The 21,354-nt window shown below is 46.1% G+C and overlaps 1 protein-coding gene across 3 annotated transcripts in view; it reads left to right on the top strand.

The window, feature by feature from the left end:
* The window catches only part of PTDSS2 (phosphatidylserine synthase 2), a 34,301-nt gene that overhangs the window by 10,490 nt on the left and 2,457 nt on the right, over positions 1–21,354 (top strand). For 2 of the 3 annotated variants that reach the window (XM_051777065.1, XM_051777066.1), the window contains exons 3-10: positions 3,629–3,711; positions 9,032–9,099; positions 10,803–10,937; positions 11,735–11,785; positions 13,774–13,887; positions 14,780–14,898; positions 15,581–15,695; positions 17,436–17,581. In XM_051777065.1, the coding sequence (XP_051633025.1) occupies positions 3,629–3,711; positions 9,032–9,099; positions 10,803–10,937; positions 11,735–11,785; positions 13,774–13,887; positions 14,780–14,898; positions 15,581–15,695; positions 17,436–17,581 (831 nt within the window). Of the gene's footprint in view, positions 1–3,628; positions 3,712–9,031; positions 9,100–10,802; positions 10,938–11,734; positions 11,786–13,773; positions 13,888–14,779; positions 14,899–15,580; positions 15,696–17,435; positions 17,582–18,326; positions 18,483–21,354 lie in introns of those variants that run through there. The other variant, XM_051777067.1, reaches the window with a different exon arrangement.

The following is a 21,354-nucleotide window of genomic DNA, read 5'->3' as shown; positions in this document are numbered from 1 at the left end:
ATCCCTTTTTCCAAGCTAAAGATCAGTGCAGGCATAACCATGAGTCCTGGGGGCCTTTCCCAGGCTTTGCCTGCTGCCTTGGCCCTGATTCCCGGAAGGGGTGGACGTGGCTGTGCTGTTCCACATGCTCCTTATGCCGAGCCCATTTTCAGGGAACTCTGGTCTCAGTTGAATCCTGGAATATCCAGAGCTGGAAGGGACTCATAAGGATCAAAGTCCATCTCCTGGCCCTGCACAGGACAGGCCCAATCCCAATCCCTCTATGAGCCTCTTTACTGAGCTCTCTGAGGTGCTACAACAAGTTTAGCACCATCCTACGTGAAGGATTCCAGCTCAATCCCTGTCCCTTCCCTTCTCCAGCATGCTGCTCTCAGAGTGTTCCTGGCTCTTTAAGTGTAAATCTGAACAAGAAAAAGATATATTTAAGTGTATATCTGAGCAAAACCAGGCATTTCAGAGAGGGATGAGATGGTCACAGCGTGCATAAGTATATCCACAGCCCCAATTTTCACAGAATTTTTATTTTTACTTCCATAACTCAAAATCCCTTATCCCAGCCCGAGATCTTTGTCAGTCCTGATGCTGAGCTGTGTTTTGATTTCAAATCCTGGCCAGCACGAGGCTGTCCCTGTGTGCTGGTACTTCATGGGAACACTTGCTGCCTAATGACCAGGAGTGGTTTTGGCACCACTGAGCAGGGTCTGAAGCTGTCATGGGGTTTTATTTCCACCTCCTGCACACTGACAGTGGAACAGTGTTTGGGGGTAGGTGCAGATCCTAAGTACACACTTCCAAGCACTCCAGCCTCCTTTGTTTCCATGCTCTGGCTGAGGTGCAGAAGGTACTCAGAGCAGTAAATTGAGGTGAAGTTCCCAAATTTGCTGGCACTAAACTCCAGTTTCCCAGACTGGAGTCATGTGAGGCTCCCACCTTCTCCCCTGTAAAATCAGGATTATCTTACCCTCCATCCATTCACTGACAGGAGCAAGATGAGTGGTGGTGTCATGGAATAAGTCACAGGAGAAGTGATGGACAAAACCCACATGAGGGCAGGGACCTCTGAGCTCATGGGGTGTGGTGTCTGTAGCTGAGATTTGTGTTTGCATCTGTCTGACGTCCCAGGGACATTTTCCTTCCTGCAGCAGGCCAGGGCAATTAAACAATTAGAGGTGGATTATTTCTTTTAATGGTAGGGTTTATGGAAATCTTTTATATGTAGATCTAATCAGGAGTTCATTAGGATCCCACACGTGATCTTGTTATATATGTGATTAAACTGCCTCTGTTGTAAGGACAGTGGAACATTTCCTTTGTTAGGCAAAGAGGTGTTGTGCTGCAGACCTGTCTGATCCATGGGACTTTTATTCCCCCCCAGTTCCTTGGAGTAGCCCATCCCGACTGACAACTGCCCCCTTGTCCTCTGTTCAAGCACTTGGGAGGGACAGGACTGAGCTCCATATCAGAGAGGAGCAAAATGAACATTCAGCACCTCTTTTGCACACCATGGCTGTGGAAGAAATCCACAGCTCCCAAATATTTTGAATGCTGAGCAAGGCATCCTGGGGAAAAAAATGAATTTTTTTTCCCCATATAAAACACATTCAGGTTTCAAAGCACCTGTGTGCTCCAGGGTTGTAAGTTGAATTTCAAACCGTGAAATGTCTCTATGTAGTTTTTGGCAATCCCTGCTTTCCATGGGGATGCATCCAGGGATCTGTGGGTTTGCTCGTGGGTGATCTCCAGCTGCTGGGGCTGAACTCCCACAGAGGAATTGAGGTACCAAAGAGACCAGACCTCCATGTGCCCCTTTTCCAGGGCTTGTGGGTCGTACCAGCTGTTGCCAGCGTGGCTCCAGCCCAGGAGGGGACAAGGGAGTGGGAGCCAGGACAAAGGACCTTACACAGCTCCTCACAGACAGGCTTCATTGTCCCGTGTCTCTTAGCACAAACAAGAGCTTGTTTGTACCAGTGAAGCTGCTGCCAGGTTCTCCCTTCATTGTTTGGTCGAGTGCTAAAATGATTTTTGCAGGCACAGGTTTACTGCTTCGTGCCTTCCTGATCTGCTGCTCAGGAAAATCCACTGCCTGTGTCCATCCAGGCGAGGAGAGGAAACCCCCTCTCAGGTCCTGGAGCCTTCCTGCCTCTAGGCCAGGCTGCTGGTTAGGCCTTGGAAGCTTCCTAAGGAGACAGATTAATGATGTTAAGGGGGAAAACTTAGTTACCACCGCAAAAAAACACCCAAAATATAATGAAGATGATGTGGCTATTATGCGAATTTGGGATTTGCTTCCAGACTTGCCGTGGTGAACTTGAAGTAAATTAATATATCTGAATCCCCAGCGTGTTTTATGGGCTGAGAATGGGTTTTAGAAGGAGCACAGCTAAGTTGCTGTGGTGGTTTGGATTCGGGATTTGAATTCGAGCTTTGGGAAAACGACCCATGGACTGAGGGGTCCAGACTGTGAGCAGAGGTGGGGTTGTCACACCTCACACAATGCAGGCTGTTCCACGGCAATTCCCAGCGCTGGTGCTTCCGAATACAACTATGACTCAAAATGCAGAATATTCTCATTATCTGAGATCAGCTGAAAGGGTTTTGCCATCCAGACCTCTGGAAATCCCCATGGAACTGTCTGTTCACAGGTCCATTCAGCAGCTAATTCTGGTGAGCTTCCCAGTGTTTAAAGCAAGCAAAATAACTGAGTTACATCTGTTAACTAAACCCCATATTTATTTTCAGGAAGCACAAACATTTGTCCTCAGAGGTGAATGTTGCAAAATAAGTGTAAATCCTTCAGTTTTCTGTTTTGAATGGGATTTTTGACACGTTTAAAGTGTGAACAGTCTCCTATTGCTTTTGGTTTGCAACATTTTTCTCTCTGACAGCAGAATTATTGGGCATTTTCTGTGGCTCCTGCAGGCTGAGCCATTTCATTTGCAGTCAGGGGTTGCATCATTTGCTGCAAACAGGGAATGAGCTATTTCCCAATTATCCATCCCTTCAGCGTGCACTTAGGCAGGTGATATGAGACAGCAGGATCTAGTGGGAGTTGAGGTGTATTAAAAAGAGCATTTTTGGATCACTTTGTGCCACTTAATCCATTAAAACCAATGGAACATGTCCAAGGTTGTGGGCCTTTGGTATATTTGGGCTCCTGGTCCGATAATTTGTTTTTATTTGATATCTCTGTCATGTTCTTTAGGCTCTGTGTTACAGTTCCAGCCCTTGAAACAGCAAGGAACTGCTGGTGTGGTCTTGTAAGCTCCTCCTTGCCTTGAGCTTGATTAAGAAGCTGGTTTTGGAGTGGGGACAAGTCTAACAGCTTGTTTTTAAATTTCATGGAAATTTAGTGGAGCAGTGAGAGCTTTCTCACTGCTAAACCCCGAGTGTCTCTGTGACCTGGTGGGAATAAAAGCTGCTCACAGACACAAGGAGGTGTTTGACTCTTGGGGATTCAGGCACTGCCCCTTTGGGTCGTTGTTTTCTCTGGGTGGTTTCTGGATCTGTTTATGATGGAGTTCAAAAACAAAAGCAGTTCAAAAACAAAAGCCCAGACGTTTCTCCCATCAAAGGACATGGGGTGAGGAGGAAGAAGCAATAAAACAGGTTGTTCTCTTTTCCCTTTCAGAGGTATCGTCGCCAGCATTTTGGTTTTCTTGTGTTTCGGGGTGACCCAAGCTAAAGATGGACCCTTCTCAAGGCCTCACCCAGGTAATCCTCCTTGCTCCTTGGGTCACTCTGAGCTTTCTGACGAGCTGCCTGGTTTGTGGGGGAGGTCAGTGTTTGTGTTGCCTGCAGAGGAGGTGAGTTGTGACCTCAGCAATCCCAGGGGTTCGTCAGCACTGCACACTTATCACGCTGGCTCCACTCCATCCTGCCAGGCTTCCAGGCTGCCTGGAGCACAGAGCCTTTGCTTGGATCTCCCCTTTTGGCTTCCTGTTGTTAAGTGAAAAGCTTTGTGTGAACTGCCAGGTTCTTGAAACCTGAACTTCCCCCTGTTTATACTCCTTTTTTTTTTTTTTTTCCTCCTCTCTGTCCTGGGGTTACACTCGTGACTGTGTATCCCCTGCTCCCTTTGCTCCATGTCCATTATCCACAGAAACTGGGAGATCAGAAGCCCTTGATTATGATTTTAAAGACTTCTTGTAAGACTGAAAGTCTTGAAAGCATTTGAAAGCCCAACACAAACCTTTTCCATGTAATGTAGCAGCGGGTGAAACATGAAAATATTTCAATATCTTCAGTCTTTTGCCTATATTTCGATGTGAAATGTTGAAAGAGAAAGAATTAAGGGAATTTATATGGGCTTAAATAATATTCCTGAAAACTTTGGGCTCTCCTACAGCCCAGTGAAGCTTTAAATGTTTTTTATGCCAAAAATGTAACCCTCCAGTTTAGGAATGAGAACCAGCAGACACCTCAGAAAACTTCGGGCAAAGCAGGAGTGGTTCCACAGCAATGGTCTCTGCAAACCTGGGGGGTTTATTAAGTTTGCATTTCTGGGGCCTTATTAAATAGCAGATTTTAATCTTTCCTCCTGTTACAGTTAATTCTGGTTCCTCCTATAAAATAAACTACTCCTCTTAAGGGCACCAGTGATATTTGGGTGCATTCAGGGTTAGAACATCGGTGGGTTTGGGATGGAAGCTGGTTTTATTCCCTAGAACAAACCAGTACAAATTGATGATGGGGAAAGTCCAATTTATGGCTAGCTCAGAGATGGTTTGTTTTTTCTGGTTTATTTTCGGTCTAACATTGTTATTGTGTTTAAATATCTCTTCTTACTGGGGTTTATCCACCAGATTTATTTACACACAGCCCACCTTTGCCTTTGCTAAGGCAAAAAAAATATTGCTAAAGCAACAAGTTTGGCTTCTGGTCTCCCCTTCAGTGTAACATTTTTGGCGGTCCTCCTTTGTGTGCTTTGAGTTTTCTGCTTTCAAGTGGCTCCCCAGACCTGCAGGATATTGCAGCTGTGATTTCTGGGATAGTGTGATGCTTCCCAGTATTTTTGGCAGAGCCTTGATGTCCCTCTTCACGCTCCATGTGCTGCTTTCACGGCTGGGTGTCGGTGACTGGCAGGTGATCCCAAATCCTTCTGGTTCAGCTGATGAGGTAGCAGGAAATGTTCCTGGTTCCAGAGTGTGGAGCTGTGTTACGAGCTCCTCTGTCACTCCAGTCCCTTGGGATCATCTGGTTCTCTCCTTGCTGTCCCTGCCTTCCCTGCTGTGTGTCATTAACCTACTTTTCACTAAGGCCATTAAGGAAACTGATCCCAACCACCACCTAAGTGGCATCTGTCCAGAGTGGTGGCTTTATTCTTTTTTTGGCCACCCTTTTAGGATTCCCAGCAATGGCAGCTTTAGCCAGGGGCTCATCCAGCTTTACCGTTTTCCTGCTGATTTCACACAACCCCCCATTTTCTCCAGTTTAACTAATAATTTGCTACATGGGCATATTCCATTATGGCCTGACTGTAATCCAGAAATGTGGGACTGTCATGGAAATAAGTAGCTCTGACTGTTTAGGCAAGACTTTACGAACTTACCCTGCTTTTACCCCGTTTTCCATTTCCTTCCTGTAAACCATCGGCTTTGTTTGGTTCCATCCAAACCTCCTGGCAAAGAAGGAACAACTCCCTTAACCCCAGGGAGCAGAATTGCACAGGGGACAGATCTTAAGCTCTTCTTGAGGGTCCATTTACTGGTGGCTGAACAGCCAAATTTAGGGAGTGACATTAATTTAACGGTAAAATTAATCATGGGTGCTGTCAGCACCAGTAGCCTGTTTCACTGATATTTGCAAATAAAAGACACACTTCATTCTCACTGTCAGCTCCTTTCTGGAGCTGTGAACGTGCCAGCAGCCTGGTGTTGTAGGAGCTCAGGGATGCTTTATTGCCTTTGTCAAGATAACATGCCCACATCTGTCATTCCGAAGAAATTTTCCATGGCAGTTATTAATGCCCCAAGAAGTAGCTTTTAATATTCCCAGCCTTTGCCAGCAGTTATTTGGACTCAACACATCATGTGTGACAGCACAAGCTGTTTGGGGAGTAAACTGTGAGGTTCTTGAGTAACCCATGGGGGTGGAGGGCTGGAATAGCTGGGAATGAGCAGTCAGAAAGGTGGGGACAAAGCACAGGCCGCTGGTGGCACTGGAAGGAGCAGCCTTGTAATTGTGCAAAATCCTTTCATTAGGACTTTATCCAGGGAATAGCAGTGATCTGCCCCTTCCTGACAGCTCCTGTGACAATTCAGGAGTCTGGGTACTCACTGCTGGTTTTGCATGAGCGTTTTGTTCTGGGGACAGTGATCCTAATTGGCTGGGTGGAATAAATGAGGGCGAGCTGAGCCTTTAACTCAGATTTTTTTCTGCCTTAACGCAGCGTTTAATGTGTTCAGACATTACATTTAAGAGTATAAAGCGGCCCTCCCAGGCTGGGATGAGAATCAGTGTCCCAACCTCCCAGTCCTGGCAGCTCCCAGCTCCCACGGGTGGTGCTTTGGACCTCAGCTGCCTGTGGAAAAGCCGGAATTGGAGCGGCCCAGTCCCGTGCCACCTCTGCTCAGCATCCACAGCTCCAGCAGAAGTGCTTTGCTTGGGCAAACCCAAACTGGGATTTTGGTGTTTCTTTACTCATTTAGTCCTTCAGGTAGTGTGGGCCAAGCTCTGACCAGAAGCAGGTAAGAGGCTTGGTTGTGCCCTCTGCTCTCTGGGACGTGTTGATGTCCTCTTCCCAAATCCCTGCAGTGGCAGCAGTTTGGTGTTGGATCCCAGGAGTCACTGGGTTTTCAGGTGTGTCAATGCTTAGCAGAAGTCTCCTTAACCAGGAGGAAAGCCCTGGTTGGAAGAAGGCAAAATGGCAGGTGAATTTAAGGAAAACAAGTATTAAGAGATCTGCCAAAAATAACTTTACAGCTGGTCCAGGAAGGGAGAGAGAACAGTGTTTGTGCAGCCTTGGAAACGTGGTGGTTCTGGGGTACAGATACAAAGTGTGTTAAAAACTTCTTAGAGACCTCTGTCACAGCACTAAAGCAGAGCCAGATCTTAGTTTTTAATTATGGATTTTTGCTGAGCATATTCAGCAGCTGCCAGAACCATGTGAATAGAGAGGAAGAAAAACTCAGGTAAGGATTTAGGTTTCTCTGCTTTCTGAGCCTCCATCGGGTTCAGACCCACATTCCTGTCTGTGAGCAGTGTTAAAATCTCTCCTACAAGGCTTTATGGGTTAGAAAAAGCAGCATTTTCAAGCATCTGGCAGTGACATTTGAAGGAAACTCTACTCGGTTCTGGAGGGAGAAGTGTGGTGATGAAAGGTTATTTCTCCCTGCTGGCTTGAACCTGGTGCCAGCCTGGGAATAGTTTCCTCTCTTCCAAAGAATCCTGTGACCAGTGGAGGGGTTTTTTTGGCTGTTTGGTTTTTCCTAAGGTGTGTTCTGGAACGACAAGAGGGTGAAAGCTGTCACAGAGCTCTGAATTGCTGTTCTCTGAGGGCCACACCTGCCTATTTAATTTTCTTTTTTTTTTTTTTTTTTATTTTCCAGAAGTGTCAAGTAGGTGATTTTGATGATGCTAATTTAGCACTTTTGCTGAAAAAAAAGTTCCCACCTTCTCACATTTTGATTTATTTTAATGATGGTGTCAAAAGCAGGTTGTCAGGGACTACTTTTAACAATGTGGGGGATCTGTCAGTAGGTTTGGTTGGTTTTCTTCTTTTTCTTTTTGCTTCTTTGTTGTTTTGTTGGGGGTTTTTTATAATTTATTTTCTATTTGAGGCTGAATTGGGCACAACAGGCACATTTTGGTTTGGGTGCAAACAACCCCTGAGAAGCTCTAAATTTAAATATCCACTTGGAATGTCAAGTTCTGCTGAATTACCTTGTGTAGAATGTTTGGATCTGGATGGGGAGAACTGCTGTGTGTGCCCACCCTGGCTCTGCATCGACTTCTTAGGGCAGGTGACAAACGCTGGGGGAGTTCAGAGCCCAGAAATCACTTGGTGGGACAGAGGCCAAACCAGTCTCTGTGTGGAGCAGGAAACGAGCCCACGGAGCACAAAACTTCCATCCAGGACAGGCAGAGAGCCTGTGACCCGAGGGCTGAGCTTGTCAGGAGATCTGAGGTGCTGAGGAGGGAGCTGGAAGTGTGCAGACACTGTAATTTGGGCAGCCTTTGGTGTTGCTCAGCGTGAGAAGATCCACAGTCACAGGTCTGGGGAGGGCGAGAGCAGCCCCGGGCTCTGCAGGGCTGAGCTTTGCATCACGTTTGTTGTGGAGAGTTTCAGGTGACCTCACATGCCTTTCAACCAGTGCCTGCTAAAACCTTTGGTACGTTATTTTTTAATTTAATTCCGAGTAAAAGTGAAATTATCCTTGGGATTTTGAAATGCTTTCTGCCCTGTGAGGGCACAGCCCTGTCTTCAGGCCAAAAGCTGGGCTTCCAAAAGTGGCTCTGCCCGGGCTGGTTGAGCCGAGGTTGGACAGGTCAGGGCACCTGAGATCAAGGAGGATGTTGAGGAAGGATCTAGTTCTTTTCCAAGGACTGCTGGATTCTGATTCCTAACTGGGAAGTGTTTTGTTGGGTGGAAGTGTTCTGGAGCCTGGTCCCTTCTCCCAGATCCAGGTCAGTGCCTGAGTGACTCCAGCAAGTTCACACAGCAGCCTGTGTGGGAGTGGAAGGTCCTTTCTGGCTGTATCCCTCAGGAGGGGTGGGGAACACTGTGCTTGGGAGCTGGGATTTGTGACTTCTTGGTGGGAGCATCTCTTGAAACAAAATTGGTTCCCAGAGAGGCTGTGGCTGCCCTGTCCCTGGAAGTTTTCCAGGCCAGGTTGGACAGGGCTTGGAGCAACTTGAGCTAGTGGAAAGCGTCCCTGCCTTTGGCAGGGGGTGGCACTGGATGGGCTTTAAGGTCCCTTCCAACCCAAACCATTCCAGGATTCCATGTTTGGTGATATTGCAGTAAATGAAGAATTAACTGCTGGTTTATTGAAAACTTTGTAACATCCCCCCCCCCGGTCTCTCTCTGCAGCTTACTGGAGGTTTTGGCTGTGTGTCAGTGTGGTGTACGAGCTCTTCCTCATCTTCATCCTCTTCCAGGTAAGTGACTTAGATCTCCACTTCCTGAATGCCACTTTATTGTGGAGATCAACCCCTTCGTGGTGTGTTTTTTTTCACTGACAGCAGGAGATGCTCTTCAGTTTTGTGAAATCGAATCTTTGGGCTTTTTAAAGAGACTTGGGAGCTGAGGGAAATTATGATATAAAAATGTTTCACCTGCTCTGACCCCCAGATGCCCTCAGCCCAGGGCAGACACTGGGGTAAAGTGTTCTTAGGTGAGCTGATTCTTGTTCAGATCAAACTATCAGGAGTTGGTTTTTCACACATCCAGTCTCTGCTCTGCTGGGCCTGCTGTGACCTGGGGGGGGGAATTCAGCTGGTTTCACCTTCTGAAATACCTTTGACCTTGAATGACAGGTACTTTGAATATTTGGGGGTTTTGGAATAAACCAGACCTTCACACCCAGCTTTGTCTGGTGGCAGGAGCTGAGGAGGAGGCTTTTTCTAAAAAAACATACCATTGGTGCTTCCAATTAAAGCAGTTTTTACCATATTCTTTTTTTACCACATTTTAGCATATCCTGTCCTTCTTTAGTAAAGAGAATTTCCCCCTGACTTTTACAGTTCCATCACTTCTCAGAAGGGCAGAAGTTGAAGGAAATGTTTTGAGGCAATATACTCATCAGGCAGCCTTAAAAATCATTTTAGGTGAGAGAAGGATGAGGAACATGCTTTTTTTAAAAAAAAAAAAAAGTTTGCCTTTAGAGGCCACATGACTTGAGGAAGTGAGGCTGGAATTGGGATGTGTGGGATCTGCCTGCTGCTGGAGTAGGGCTTTTGCTTTGCAAACAAGATTTTAATATTGATCAAACCCTTTCCAGCTGATCAAAGATTTCCTTTGGTTCCAGCATTTCTTGTTCTGCTTGCCTGTACTGGTGTAGCTGTGAATTCCAGTAGAAAAGCCTGGAATGGCTTTGCTTTCCCCTGGCAGCACGTGGTATCACCAGAGATTTAGTGGTTAAGGAACTCCCTGTTGTTGCTCAGCTCTTTCTAAAAATACATCCTTGCCTTGCCCAGGTTTAAATAAGGTGAAATTCTGCTGAGTCTGCAGGTGACTGAACTTCCTTACAGCAAACACAAGCTGGCTCGTGGCTGAGCCTTGTCTCAGTGGGTTTATTCTATAATTTTATTATTGTTCTGTCAGTTAATGTTGGCCTTGTCCTGCTATGCTGCCCATCACAGATGTCCCAGTGCTTCTGGGGTGAAACCCCTGACCACAAATTCACTGGGAAATTAATGCTCAGCAAGTGTGTGGCTGATCTGCAGGCAAATTTTAATAGGTTTTGGTCGTTTGGGTAATTTCTTCTTGCTGTTTCCTTCAAGTCTCTCACACGCCCTTGACTGGAAAGGGGTGTTGGGAAGGGTGAGCCATGTGGAGGTTTTGGGAGGGATGGGGTGGCTCAGAGCAATGCCTTAGGGAACAGGGTTAAGGATCGCTGATTTCTCATCTTTAAGAAACATTAAGGTCATTCTGTAGGCATTTTCCCCTTACTGTGTAGGGTTGGAGAGGCTCAGAGTCAGGTATATGTGTGAGGCTTCAAAACCCGGATGTATTTCAAGGACTGTTACACAACGAATTTGATAAAAGATCGATTTGAAGATCATCGTTGATCTTAATTCTCTCTGTACCTTCTGTGCACGAATCCTTCACATGTACCCCTTGTTTGTGTGCTCCTTTGCAGACTGTGCAGGATGGGAGGCAGTTTATGAAGTACATTGACCCACATTTAGGGGTTCCTCTGCCAGAAAGAGACTACGGGGGCAACTGCCTGATTTATGACCCTGGCAATGAGACCGATCCCTTTCACAACATCTGGGTAAGGAACAAACTCGATGAGTCTGGGTTTTTTATTATAAGATTGCTTCACTGGGCTCTTCAAAGTGCAGCTGGGAGTCTGTCTGAGTGCTGAGTCACAGCACAGGCCATGACTGGCTCTTCAGCTGCCTTATTTCCCTTCTCTTGACCTTCCCTGTCCATCAGGTGGAGATGTGTCTCTGGATCCTAATTACCTGATTGCCCAGGGGTGAAATGTTTAACAGCCCTTCTTTCTCAGGTTGTTGATGTCAAGTTTGGATTTCTTTGGGTGCTTAAAGAATCTTCTACTTGGTCAGCTCGAGGCACAAAGTCCATCCCAGAATGGTTTGGGGTGGAAAGGTCCTTAATGATGTAGTTCCAACTCCTTGCCATGGGCAGGGGTGCCTTCCACTAACCCAGGTTGCTCCAGCAACATAAACTGCACTTTTCTGAGTGCCAGGAACTATCAGGTGGTTGTTTTTTGCTGGCAAACAGAAGACTTGAAATTCAGGGGCAAAGCAATTATGGTTATTTGCAGCTCTCTGACTGCTTCTGTCCTCCCATCAGGCAAGGAACAGGACAGTTCAGCATTGAAGAGGTGGTCTCTGCTCTACCAATGCTGTCCTAATCTCAATTTCTGCCCCATGGAATTGCTGTTTTAGCTTGTTTCATCACTGTACTTGGGAACAAACACTCCTAAAATCCATCAAGTGTTTATGTGTGAAACAACAGAAGTCCATTGCTGCATTTTTCTTGGAGGAAAAAAAAAAAAGACTATTTTTGTAGTGTAATGACCTACACTCTGTTCTTGGGTTCCAGGACAAGCTGGATGGATTTGTTCCTGCTCACTTTTTTGGCTGGTACCTGAAGGTAAGAATGGCCTTGGTCAGTTATCCTAGGCTGTGTTTGGAATACAGGAAAAGCCTTTTTCCCCCCCTTTTTTTTTTTTCCCTTTCTCCTGCCCATGTTAGGCCACCTCATTCCTGGCCAAAGCTGTGTTACATGGACAGGCTCCCTCCTCCACTGGGATTCATTCTGGGGCAGATCAATAAAGACCTCTATTCCTGTGGCAAGAAATGCTGGAATGACCTTTGGAAGTGGAGTGTGGGACGGGCAGTGACAGTCTGCTGTTCCCAAACACTCATAAGCTGCTACTGCTGCTTTCCCAGTGGCATCAAATCAGGATTTTAAACCATTAAATGGGCAGAGATTTAATTCTTGTTACTTTTTAGTCAGTATCAACCAACTGTGGAAGAAATTCCAGCTGTGCTTGTCTCTTGCAAGACATTCATACATGGTTTGCTTTGATTATTTTGGTCTAAATATTATCTTTTTTAACCAGAGCAGACTTACGAACTCACTTGATTTTGCCCCCTGCAGACCTTGTGTGGGTTTTTACCCACAAGCCCACCAGAAATAACAATCTGACAAAGCTCAGATCTTTTAAAAACAAAGCTGGAGCTGTTGCTTTGTGTTTTCATTTCAAAAGTGCAGATGTGTTCTGGGAGAGGATTGGGTTGGTTTGGGGTTTCCCCCATAAGCAAAGGTGAGTTTGCTGGGCGTGGGGAGACCTGGACTTCAGCCTATTGGTGGCTTGTTCTGTTAATGAGGTGAGTGATAAATTTGGAAAACTTGGATCTTTCTCGTCCAAGACAAATGAATTAGAAACTTAAATGTCAAAATAGCATTTCAGTTCACATTCTGTGGTTATTTTTACAAATAAATTATACTGAGGAAAAAAATGTCTAAATTGTAAAAAAAACCTGCTATAATGCCTAAATTGTGAGTGCCTGATGACAAGATATAAGGGGAGTAGTAACACATTCCTGAGGCACTGAAATGGGATAGAATTCCATATGCCAGTGGAGCTGTTCTTATCTAGGTCTGGGAGAAGCCTGGGTTTTGTCAAAGAGGCTGAGATCGAGGTGAACCCTGCAGGGGTTCTTTCCTGGGCTGCTCAGCTAGACAGAAACTGGCTGCTGGATTTTCTCTGGGTCATAACACATTTGCCTGTTAAATATGCTAAATATTAACGTATTTCTCTCTTAAAAGCTGGAGGGTTGAGTGTGTTGTCCCAATAAACAGAGGTGGGCCATGTGTTTGGGTTTTTCCCCAGATCTCAAAAGCCACCGGGATGGCAATGTTGGGAATGAATGTGCCTTATTCATCAGAAATTATTTTGGCTTTGTAGTAATTTAGAGCCCGTGAAAAGGCTCTGAAAAGCCTTTTTTTGAGCAGTGTTAGAACCTTGCTGCCTGTGGTTGTCGAGCACCCAGTAATTCCCTGCATTTACCTAATTCCCTTCCTGCTGAATCCCATCTTACCTGCCTCTGTTCTTTCGTGGGCTGGGATTTGTGCCATCATCTCCATTTCTGTGCTGGTTTTGCCTGGGGGAGAGTTAATTCCCCTCAGTGTCTTTGTCTCTTGTGCTGAACACGTGTAAAGTTGAGAGGCCTGTGGGCATTTGGCTTCACAGGGACCATCACATCATGAAAATCAAATTGTCCCGAGTCTCCAGCGTTCAGAAAAGAATCAGGAAACAAGATTTTCAACTGTACAAATAACTGGTGAAAAAAAAACCCACACCATGTCTGTCCTTTGTGTTCTGAGGCCAGAAGTTTGGAAGTCAGGGAAATGAAAAGTAATAATGTTTCATACACCGTTGCAAAACTCTAAATCTGAGCAGAGTCTGACTGGGATTTATGGAATGCTCTGTTATTTAGGTTTCTAAAGGGCATTAAGGTAAGTGGTGTCTGGTTCTGCTCTCTCTCTCTGCCGTGCAAGTCGTTTTTGGGATGGTTTTGAGCAGCTGTTGTGGGTGTTTGAAAGACTTTTTGGGGGTTTTTTTCTGCCTTTAGACGCTGATGATTCGGGACTGGTGGATGTGCATGATCATCAGTGTCATGTTTGAGTTCCTGGAGTACAGCCTGGAACACCAGCTCCCAAACTTCAGTGAATGCTGGTGGGATCACGTACGTACTGCAGGGATCAGGGTTTATTTCACTAAATGGGAATATATATGTTTTATAGGGAGGGGTAGGATGTGGTAAGACGTGAATTGGATCATGTATGTGTGTGTTTTGTAGCATTTTTGCCACTGTTTCTATAATTTTGTGGGTTTCAAGCCCTTGCACGTGGTAAATATTTTGTTTGGGTTCGTTTCACACCGGGGAAAGAATCTAAAGCTGAACACTTTCAAATATTTGCTGAGGGCACAAACCATAAAGTCTGAAATTCAGAGAGAGGTAAAACTTGGTGTATAAAGTTTCAGAGGACGATTTTTCTTGTCTGTTAGGAAAAAACCCAACGACCAGACTCAGTGCAGTTTTTGTCTAGCTTTTCCTTCTTTGCAAACCTCTCCTTTCTGAAAGCAGTAAATATTACTGTGATTGGAATGTATCTGGTTTATAAAAAGATTTTAAGAGATAAATGTTTGGCCTTACTGAAGAACTGTGGGGTCATTGCAAGTTGTGGTTTGTATTCTTGTCCTAAAGTACAGCTTGTGTGTATTTTTCCAAGCCAGAGGGACCTTCAAGCTTAAAGGGGCACCCCTTTTAAAATTATGCTTTGTTTTCCTGTGAGGTGTAAATTGGTGCCAGAGTGATCAGAATTCTCTGCAGTCACAGCCCTGATCTGGGTTATTACAGCTGAAGCTCTTTCCCAAGCTTGGAATGATTTGCTTGGAACGATGGCAGTATTTATAAAAGTCAATGCATTATGTATGAAGGCACCAGGCAAAGCTATTCTGCCTTCAAAAAACCTTTTGGAATTAACTCTCTGTGCCCCACTCCTTTGAAAGGGGAGCTGTACCTGTAGTGATTCCCTGTTCCTTCCCCAGCATCACTGTGTGCTTTCTCCTTCCAGTGGATAATGGATGTGATCCTGTGTAATGGATTAGGAATTTACTGCGGGATGAAGACTCTGTCCTGGCTTTCCTTGAAAACATACAAGTGGCAAGGACTCTGGAACATTCCCACCTACAAGTAAGTTGGGGGGAAGGAACTCCACGGGCACAGCACAAAGGTGGGGCCCGTGCTCAAGGTCTTGGTTGTTCCGTTTGGCTTCACGTGGATTAAAGAATTCCTGGGTGTTCAGGTGGCTTGGGGATCCAATGGTTTATTGCTACAGGGAGGCTCGTTGGAGAGTTTTATTTAACTTGAGAATGGAATTGTTGGAGTTAGGCCTGCGTGTCCTGATGTCGGGGAATGAGGGCATCCTGTGGAAGTGAGCTTATTAATGCAGTTGTTAAAAGAAGAGGCAGGAATCCAAGTTGGGATCATACTCTCATTCACAGCAAGGATCTGCTTCATCTTTGTGCATTCCCTGGTAACCAGAACTTCACAGGAATTGGGACACTGGGAATTAAAATTTAATAAATCCCTTGTAGTCATGTACCAGCAATGACCCATCGTGCTCTGTAGTGTCTTTGCTGAGCAGAGCAGAACTGCTGACAACAGTGGATGTAGCGTATTAAAGCTTAAATTGATAGTTAAAATAACAAGCTTCTCTAACTCAGAGTTAACCTCATTAAATTGTGATTTTGATGGAGTAAACGCGGGCATTTTTCAGCCCTGAGTTGGTGTCTGAAATGGAAACACTGCTCAGTGTCTCTTCCTGCTTTTCATTAAACCTGCCATCATGTTTTGCTTTTTTTTTTTCATCCAGGGGCAAAATGAAGAGAATTGTCTTCCAGTTCACCCCCTACAGCTGGGTGAAGTTCGAGTGGAAGCCGGCGTCCAGCCTGCGCAGGTGGCTCGCCGTTTGTGGCATCATCTTCGTGGTGAGGAGACCTCTCTGTCCCTCCTGCCCTTTGATTTCCTGGTTTGTAGCACAGGGTGTGACCCGGGATGCACCTCTGGGAGGTGCTATTCCTGGAGCTGATGCCAGAGGAGATCGCTTCCCAGTCCCACAGGACTGGGATATGTGCCCGTGTCTCTGGGACAGGTGACAGATTCATGGCACAGATATTTGCTGAACGCTGTTGCTGGCACTGTGAGCGATACAAACTGGGGTCTGCACGTATTTCAGCAAGTTTCTGCCCCCAAAAGCATTGGTTTGGGGTGTGAGTGGCTCGTTTCCCTCAGTTTTGTGCAGGTATGGGTCACAATGCAGCTGGAAAGGGCTGTTACTCAAGCTCCCCGGAGCAGGGCTCCTGAAGCACACTACTGCCTCTGGTAGTATGTTTATACAGGCTTAAATAGTTAAAAAGATAATATTTTAAATAATAATATTTAAAATATATATTGTGTATAATTTTAAAATAATAATATACATAAATGACATTTTTATACAGGCTTAAATAATTCAGTTATCCTAGATTTTTGGTTTTTTATGTCTCGCTGAACACTTAGCACCTGAGTGGCTGGATTAGTTTTATGGGAATGCAGCATCTGGAATTCATACCTGTAACTGTGAAACAGAAGTTATCACCCACATGACACTGATAGGAAGGGTTAATTGGGCAGTTTGAGTGTTTTTTCCCCACTCCTGCCCCTTTCCCAGCCTGAGGGACTTTGGCCTTTGTGCCATCTGGGGGATGTCACTTGGCTCTGCTCTGGGCAACTCAAACTTATTTCAACCCAGCAACTGTGAAATTTAACTAAAAACCACCCTGTGACACGTTGTAGTGACACAGGGCACTAACCAGTTTCTGTGGCTCAGGACATAACTCTGTATTTTTAATACAGAACTTGCTAGAACAAGCTCACAGTCCCTGGTTTCTGCTGCAGGGGAACATTGGCCAAGCTCACACGGCACACCAGGCTTGCTGAGGCTCCCCTGCTTTGTGGGAGAAGGAAAAGACTGTATAAATAAAACAGATGTTTCCCCAAATGGTTAGTGGTTGCACCCTGAAGACGCTGGGGTTTAGGTGCTGCAGCAGCTGAGAGATTTCCAGTGAATTTATACTGGGCTGTGGGATTATGTTTCTTTTAGCAAAACTCAGCTTGAGCTGACAGTTTCTAAGCGGCTTCAGGTTTTGGCTCACTCCTTTGGCTTAAGCAATGCTTAATGCCCTTTGTTATCATTCCTTTTGAAGTGGCAGTCTGGTGTCTCTTTGCTCCCTTCAGCACATTGCCAGGGCAGCCCACTTGGGAACGTTTTGCTCTTAATTTATAACCTAAGTTGGCTTTGAGGGTGACATTTGCACAACTGTGTAAAGAAAACACAAACCAATTTCCCCCCCCAGGATGTGCAGCTCATTCCTCTTGTTATCCATCAGCCAGATTTTAAATGACAGCGCAAGAAGAAGTAGTTGCCTTTAGAATGTGTTGTTCAAGCTCCTTATTTGGAGGTCAAGAACTTGCTCAAAATTTGAGGCAGCACTTTCCCAGCTTTCTGTTGTGGTTTTTAGAGCCTCTTCCAACCCAGTGAAAACATTTAAAAACCCAGCTGTGGGTGGTGATTGTTGAAGCTGCTGGTGGTTCACTCAGTGACACGGAGCAGGACTGGGAAGTGGGGGGGATTGCAGGCTTCACCCACCGAAGTTTTCTCAGTGTAATTAAGATGTCCTTTCTCTCAGTTTTTGTTGGCAGAGCTGAACACGTTTTACCTGAAGTTTGTGCTGTGGATGCCCCCAGAACACTACCTGGTCCTGCTGCGCCTGGTGTTTTTTGTCAACGTGGGAGGGGTGGCCATGAGGGAGATCTACGACTTCATGGACGACCCGTAAGCCCAACCTCTCTGTACTTCCCATGTCCAGCTCCACGTGCTTTGTTTGGAATTTGCTCCGGCTTGTTGGCATCCATCTCAGGCAGCTTGTCAGGGGCAAAAAAGGCCTAATCCCAAAGCATCTGCTTTGTGTTCCTTTGTTTTGGAGGTCCCACTCTCCCTGGTCAGAGGGCAGCTGTTGTTAAGGGCATTCTGTGTGCGCTGTTCTGAGCTCAGTGTTTCATAAAGGGTCTCTCTGTGGAGAATGGAATGTGTGAAGGAGCTGGAGTGCCACTGGCTCGTGGGCAGGGCAGCGCTGCGCTCCAATTCCAGACTGAGAGCCAGGGACTGCGGTCCTTGGACGTGCCCTCCGAGGACATCAGGGCCCAAACTATAAAAAAATGGGATTCCTAAGGGCACTTCTTTCCTTGAGCCGTGTTCCCACTGGTCCCTGGCCCTCCGGAGCATTCCTGGCATCCTCTTGCAGGTCAGAGGCCCTCGGTAGCAAGTGCTGCAGGTGAAGCACCACACACACACAAGTGCATGTTCTTCAGACTGTTCCCACTCCAGCATCATATTTGTCCTCGCTGCTTTTGTTTCTGCAGACCATGTGAGAGCTGAGAAAGCTTTGTTTCTCAAATATCACCTTTTCTTTTAATGTCACAACTTGCCTGAGCCCACATCCCGAGCCCGAGGCCACGCCTGGCTTCCAGGGGTGTTCATTGTCTGTCGCTGACCAACACCAAAAAGTGTCTGTGTTCAGAATTTAGGGTTCCAACATTCTCTGAAGATCAGTTCCCCTTGCAAGGCTTTGGCTCCTAGAACTGGGAAGAAGGGCCAGCCCACATTGCTTAGTCGGATTTCAGGACATTCCGCAGTGGCAGCTGCCCTGCCCTTGGACCTACTGGTTTGGGACGTGCCTCCAACTCACAGGTAAGAAGAGGTCTCTGCCTCTCGCTGCTGAGCTCCTCTCCTTAGCTCCATTCATCTTCTGGGCCTTGTGTTTGGGTTGGAAAAGCTCCTCTGCCCTCAGTTCAACCACACGGCATAACACTGACATTTAGGAGAGCCGTCTGTCACCGCTGCCTCATTCCCGGGGCCGTTTGGTGCCGTTCTTTCCACGAGCTGGAGAAACTCATCCCAAGCTGCATATCCACATCATTGCCCCCACCTCCTGCCATGTTCTGTGGGGGGGAACTGCCCCCCCAGATTCTGAGGTTCCTGGCTCTGCTTGATGCCCCCCCAGAGCTGACATCGGGCTGGTCCTGCAGAACTGAGCACCTGATTTTGCAACCAGCCTTCAATTCCTTTGTGTGTTCCAGGCCATCCAGGCAGAGAAAATCTGCCCCCATTTACCACCTTCACTTGCACATCGTTTCAAACCCAGGATCATTTAGGATTCTTCCCGTGGTTGTGTAGGTAGAAGCTGCTGGAAAGAGCTGGCTGTACCAGGGGCTCCCAGCTAACAACACGTGGGAAACCCTCCTGACCTTTTCCTTTTGGAAACTTAACGCTCAGAGATTGGAATATTCCATTGGCCTTGACAGAAGCATTGCTCGCTGCCATGCCTGCTGGTAATAGGATTGTCTGGAATAAATGGATGAGATCTCTTCAGCCAACCCTGCAATGCTGGGTCTAGAAAGCAGTGAAATTCTGATATGGAGACTCTTCTTCCCACTCAGGATTCTGAGGATCTGCAGACAGTTCTGGGGCTTTGCTTGCAGGACCTTGGGCTGAGCACAGTGCTGGTGGAGTCCCTGGAATTGCCACAGCCCAGGAGGAGGGGTGAAGCTGCCCTCCAGCCCTCACACACCACACTGACCCACACGCTGCCTCCGAGTTCCTGAGGACTGGATGTGTGAAATCTTCCTGACCAGGAATGTGAGTGCAGCAGTCTGTAGCATTTGAGCTCGTCATACATTCCTGATTGTAGTCTTCCTGTTGCTTCCAAGGAGTCTGCACAGAGGCCAGGAATTTTAATCTCACTCATCACGTGAAAAAAGGGCTTTTCTTTAAAATCTCCCGCGAGTAGGAGGGCAGGAAACCAGGTCTCTTCCTCGGCAGCTTTAGGATCTGCCTGGCTCTTGTGTAGGGGTTGCCTTTAATTCTGTCTGTCATCTGTTCCCCTGATGGCAGAGGAAGAAGGAGAGCAGAAAACTGCCCTCATCATCTGAACAGCTGGAATTCCCAGGGAGACATCTGCTGCTTCCTTCTATCTCTCTGCCAGTGGTTAAGGCTGGTCTTTGCCCATTTAATCTGCCACACGAGCTGAACCCCCTGGAGCGGTTTCTGAAGCCTTTCATCGAGCTGATCCAGGCAGGAGACCTTTCAAATGGAATGCACTCGTCCCCTCTGCATCAGCAGTCACCTACACTTCATTTATTTCCTGTTTTTCCCAGTGCCTTTGGATGATTTGGTGTAGTTTGAACTGTTCATTGGTGTCAAACCTGACTCTGGGCCTCGTGTGTAAGAAGCTGTGTGTGTTGTGGGAGATGGACTCCCTGGATTCAGGAGAGGGAGGAGAAGCCCTGTTGGATCTCCATGCTCAGATCCCTTCCCAGGCACTGACAGTCCAAAGGGATTGGAGCAGCTATGAGCAACGGGAATATGAGAGGCAGCAGAATGGGTGCCTTGGGGTGAAAAAACCCCAAAAGGACATGGGTGGATAAGGGAAGAGGAGGATCCTCCTGGTGCAGGTCAGCAGCTTTCCCAGATTTCTAGTGCAGGCTGTTACCTGGAATAAGGCTTCCTGAGATCTTCCCATCACCTTTTACTTCTTTAATAACCAGGAATACAACTGATACCTTTCCTAGACTCCATTTTTCCATAAATTTTGATTACAGCAAAGTCTGCATGAGAGTTTTCTTTAGTATTTCATAATAATAAAACTTAGCCATCATTCTTTACTACTGCAGCAGTAAATTTTAGTTCCTATCCTGTATTTCTTTGCTGTTCGGGGTACTTGGCATTTCTTTTTCCAGTTCACCGCTTACAAAAACAAATGGAAACGGTTCCTACCAACTATTATATATATATATATAACTATATGGATTTTTTTATGTATAAGTATATGGATTTTTTTATACATGACTGTATGTTTTGTGGGGTTTTTCTGGTTTTGTTTTTAACTTTAAGCTGGTATCTGGTGGGTGTAAATGACTACAGACATATCTGATGGATACCAAAAAAAAATTTACTTTAAATATTTTGTTAAGTAAGCTTTTAGTTTTTAAAGGAAAAGAGCCTTTTTGTCACCAGGGGTGTGTGACTTCCAAAAATCCCATTTATTTAATTTAGGTTCATTAATCTTCAGCCACCTCAGACAAGCTATACTCTGTACCACTGACAGAAATGTAATCCCACCAGAAAAATTACCATTATGTACAAAAAAAAATCAAGTTTACATGACATCAGAGCCCCGGAGTGGATGCCTTGGTGCTGCTGCAGCAGAACTTTCCAGCATTGCTCCCAGACATCCCTGGACTCCACAGCTTTCCTGGCCTGCTCAAAACAAACCTGGGAATCACGTGTTTATCCCAGGCCTGGTTTGTCCTGAGAGCGAAACACAGTCCTTGGGTCTCCCAGAATCTTGCCTGTTGTTACTAAGCTTTTTTTTTCCTTTAAAACCCATTCCAAGATCAGTAGTGGCAGCTCACCGAATACTTTTTTTTTGGGAAGAGGTTAAGTTCCAGAATGCAATCCCAGAAGGATTAAATATGTTTAAGGCAGCGTGGCTGAGGTTTGCAGAGGAAATCCAGGGGCAGAGCTCCCGTTTGGTACCGTACCCTGAA

Source organism: Manacus candei, unplaced genomic scaffold, assembly GCF_025592945.1.
Source record: "Manacus candei isolate 608988 ecotype Guabito, Panama unplaced genomic scaffold, ASM2559294v1 h1tg000009l, whole genome shotgun sequence".
Taxonomy (NCBI): Eukaryota; Metazoa; Chordata; class Aves; order Passeriformes; family Pipridae; genus Manacus; species Manacus candei.
The sequence above is the reverse complement of the archived record's forward strand: the minus strand, read 5'-3'. Positions and strand labels throughout refer to the sequence as shown.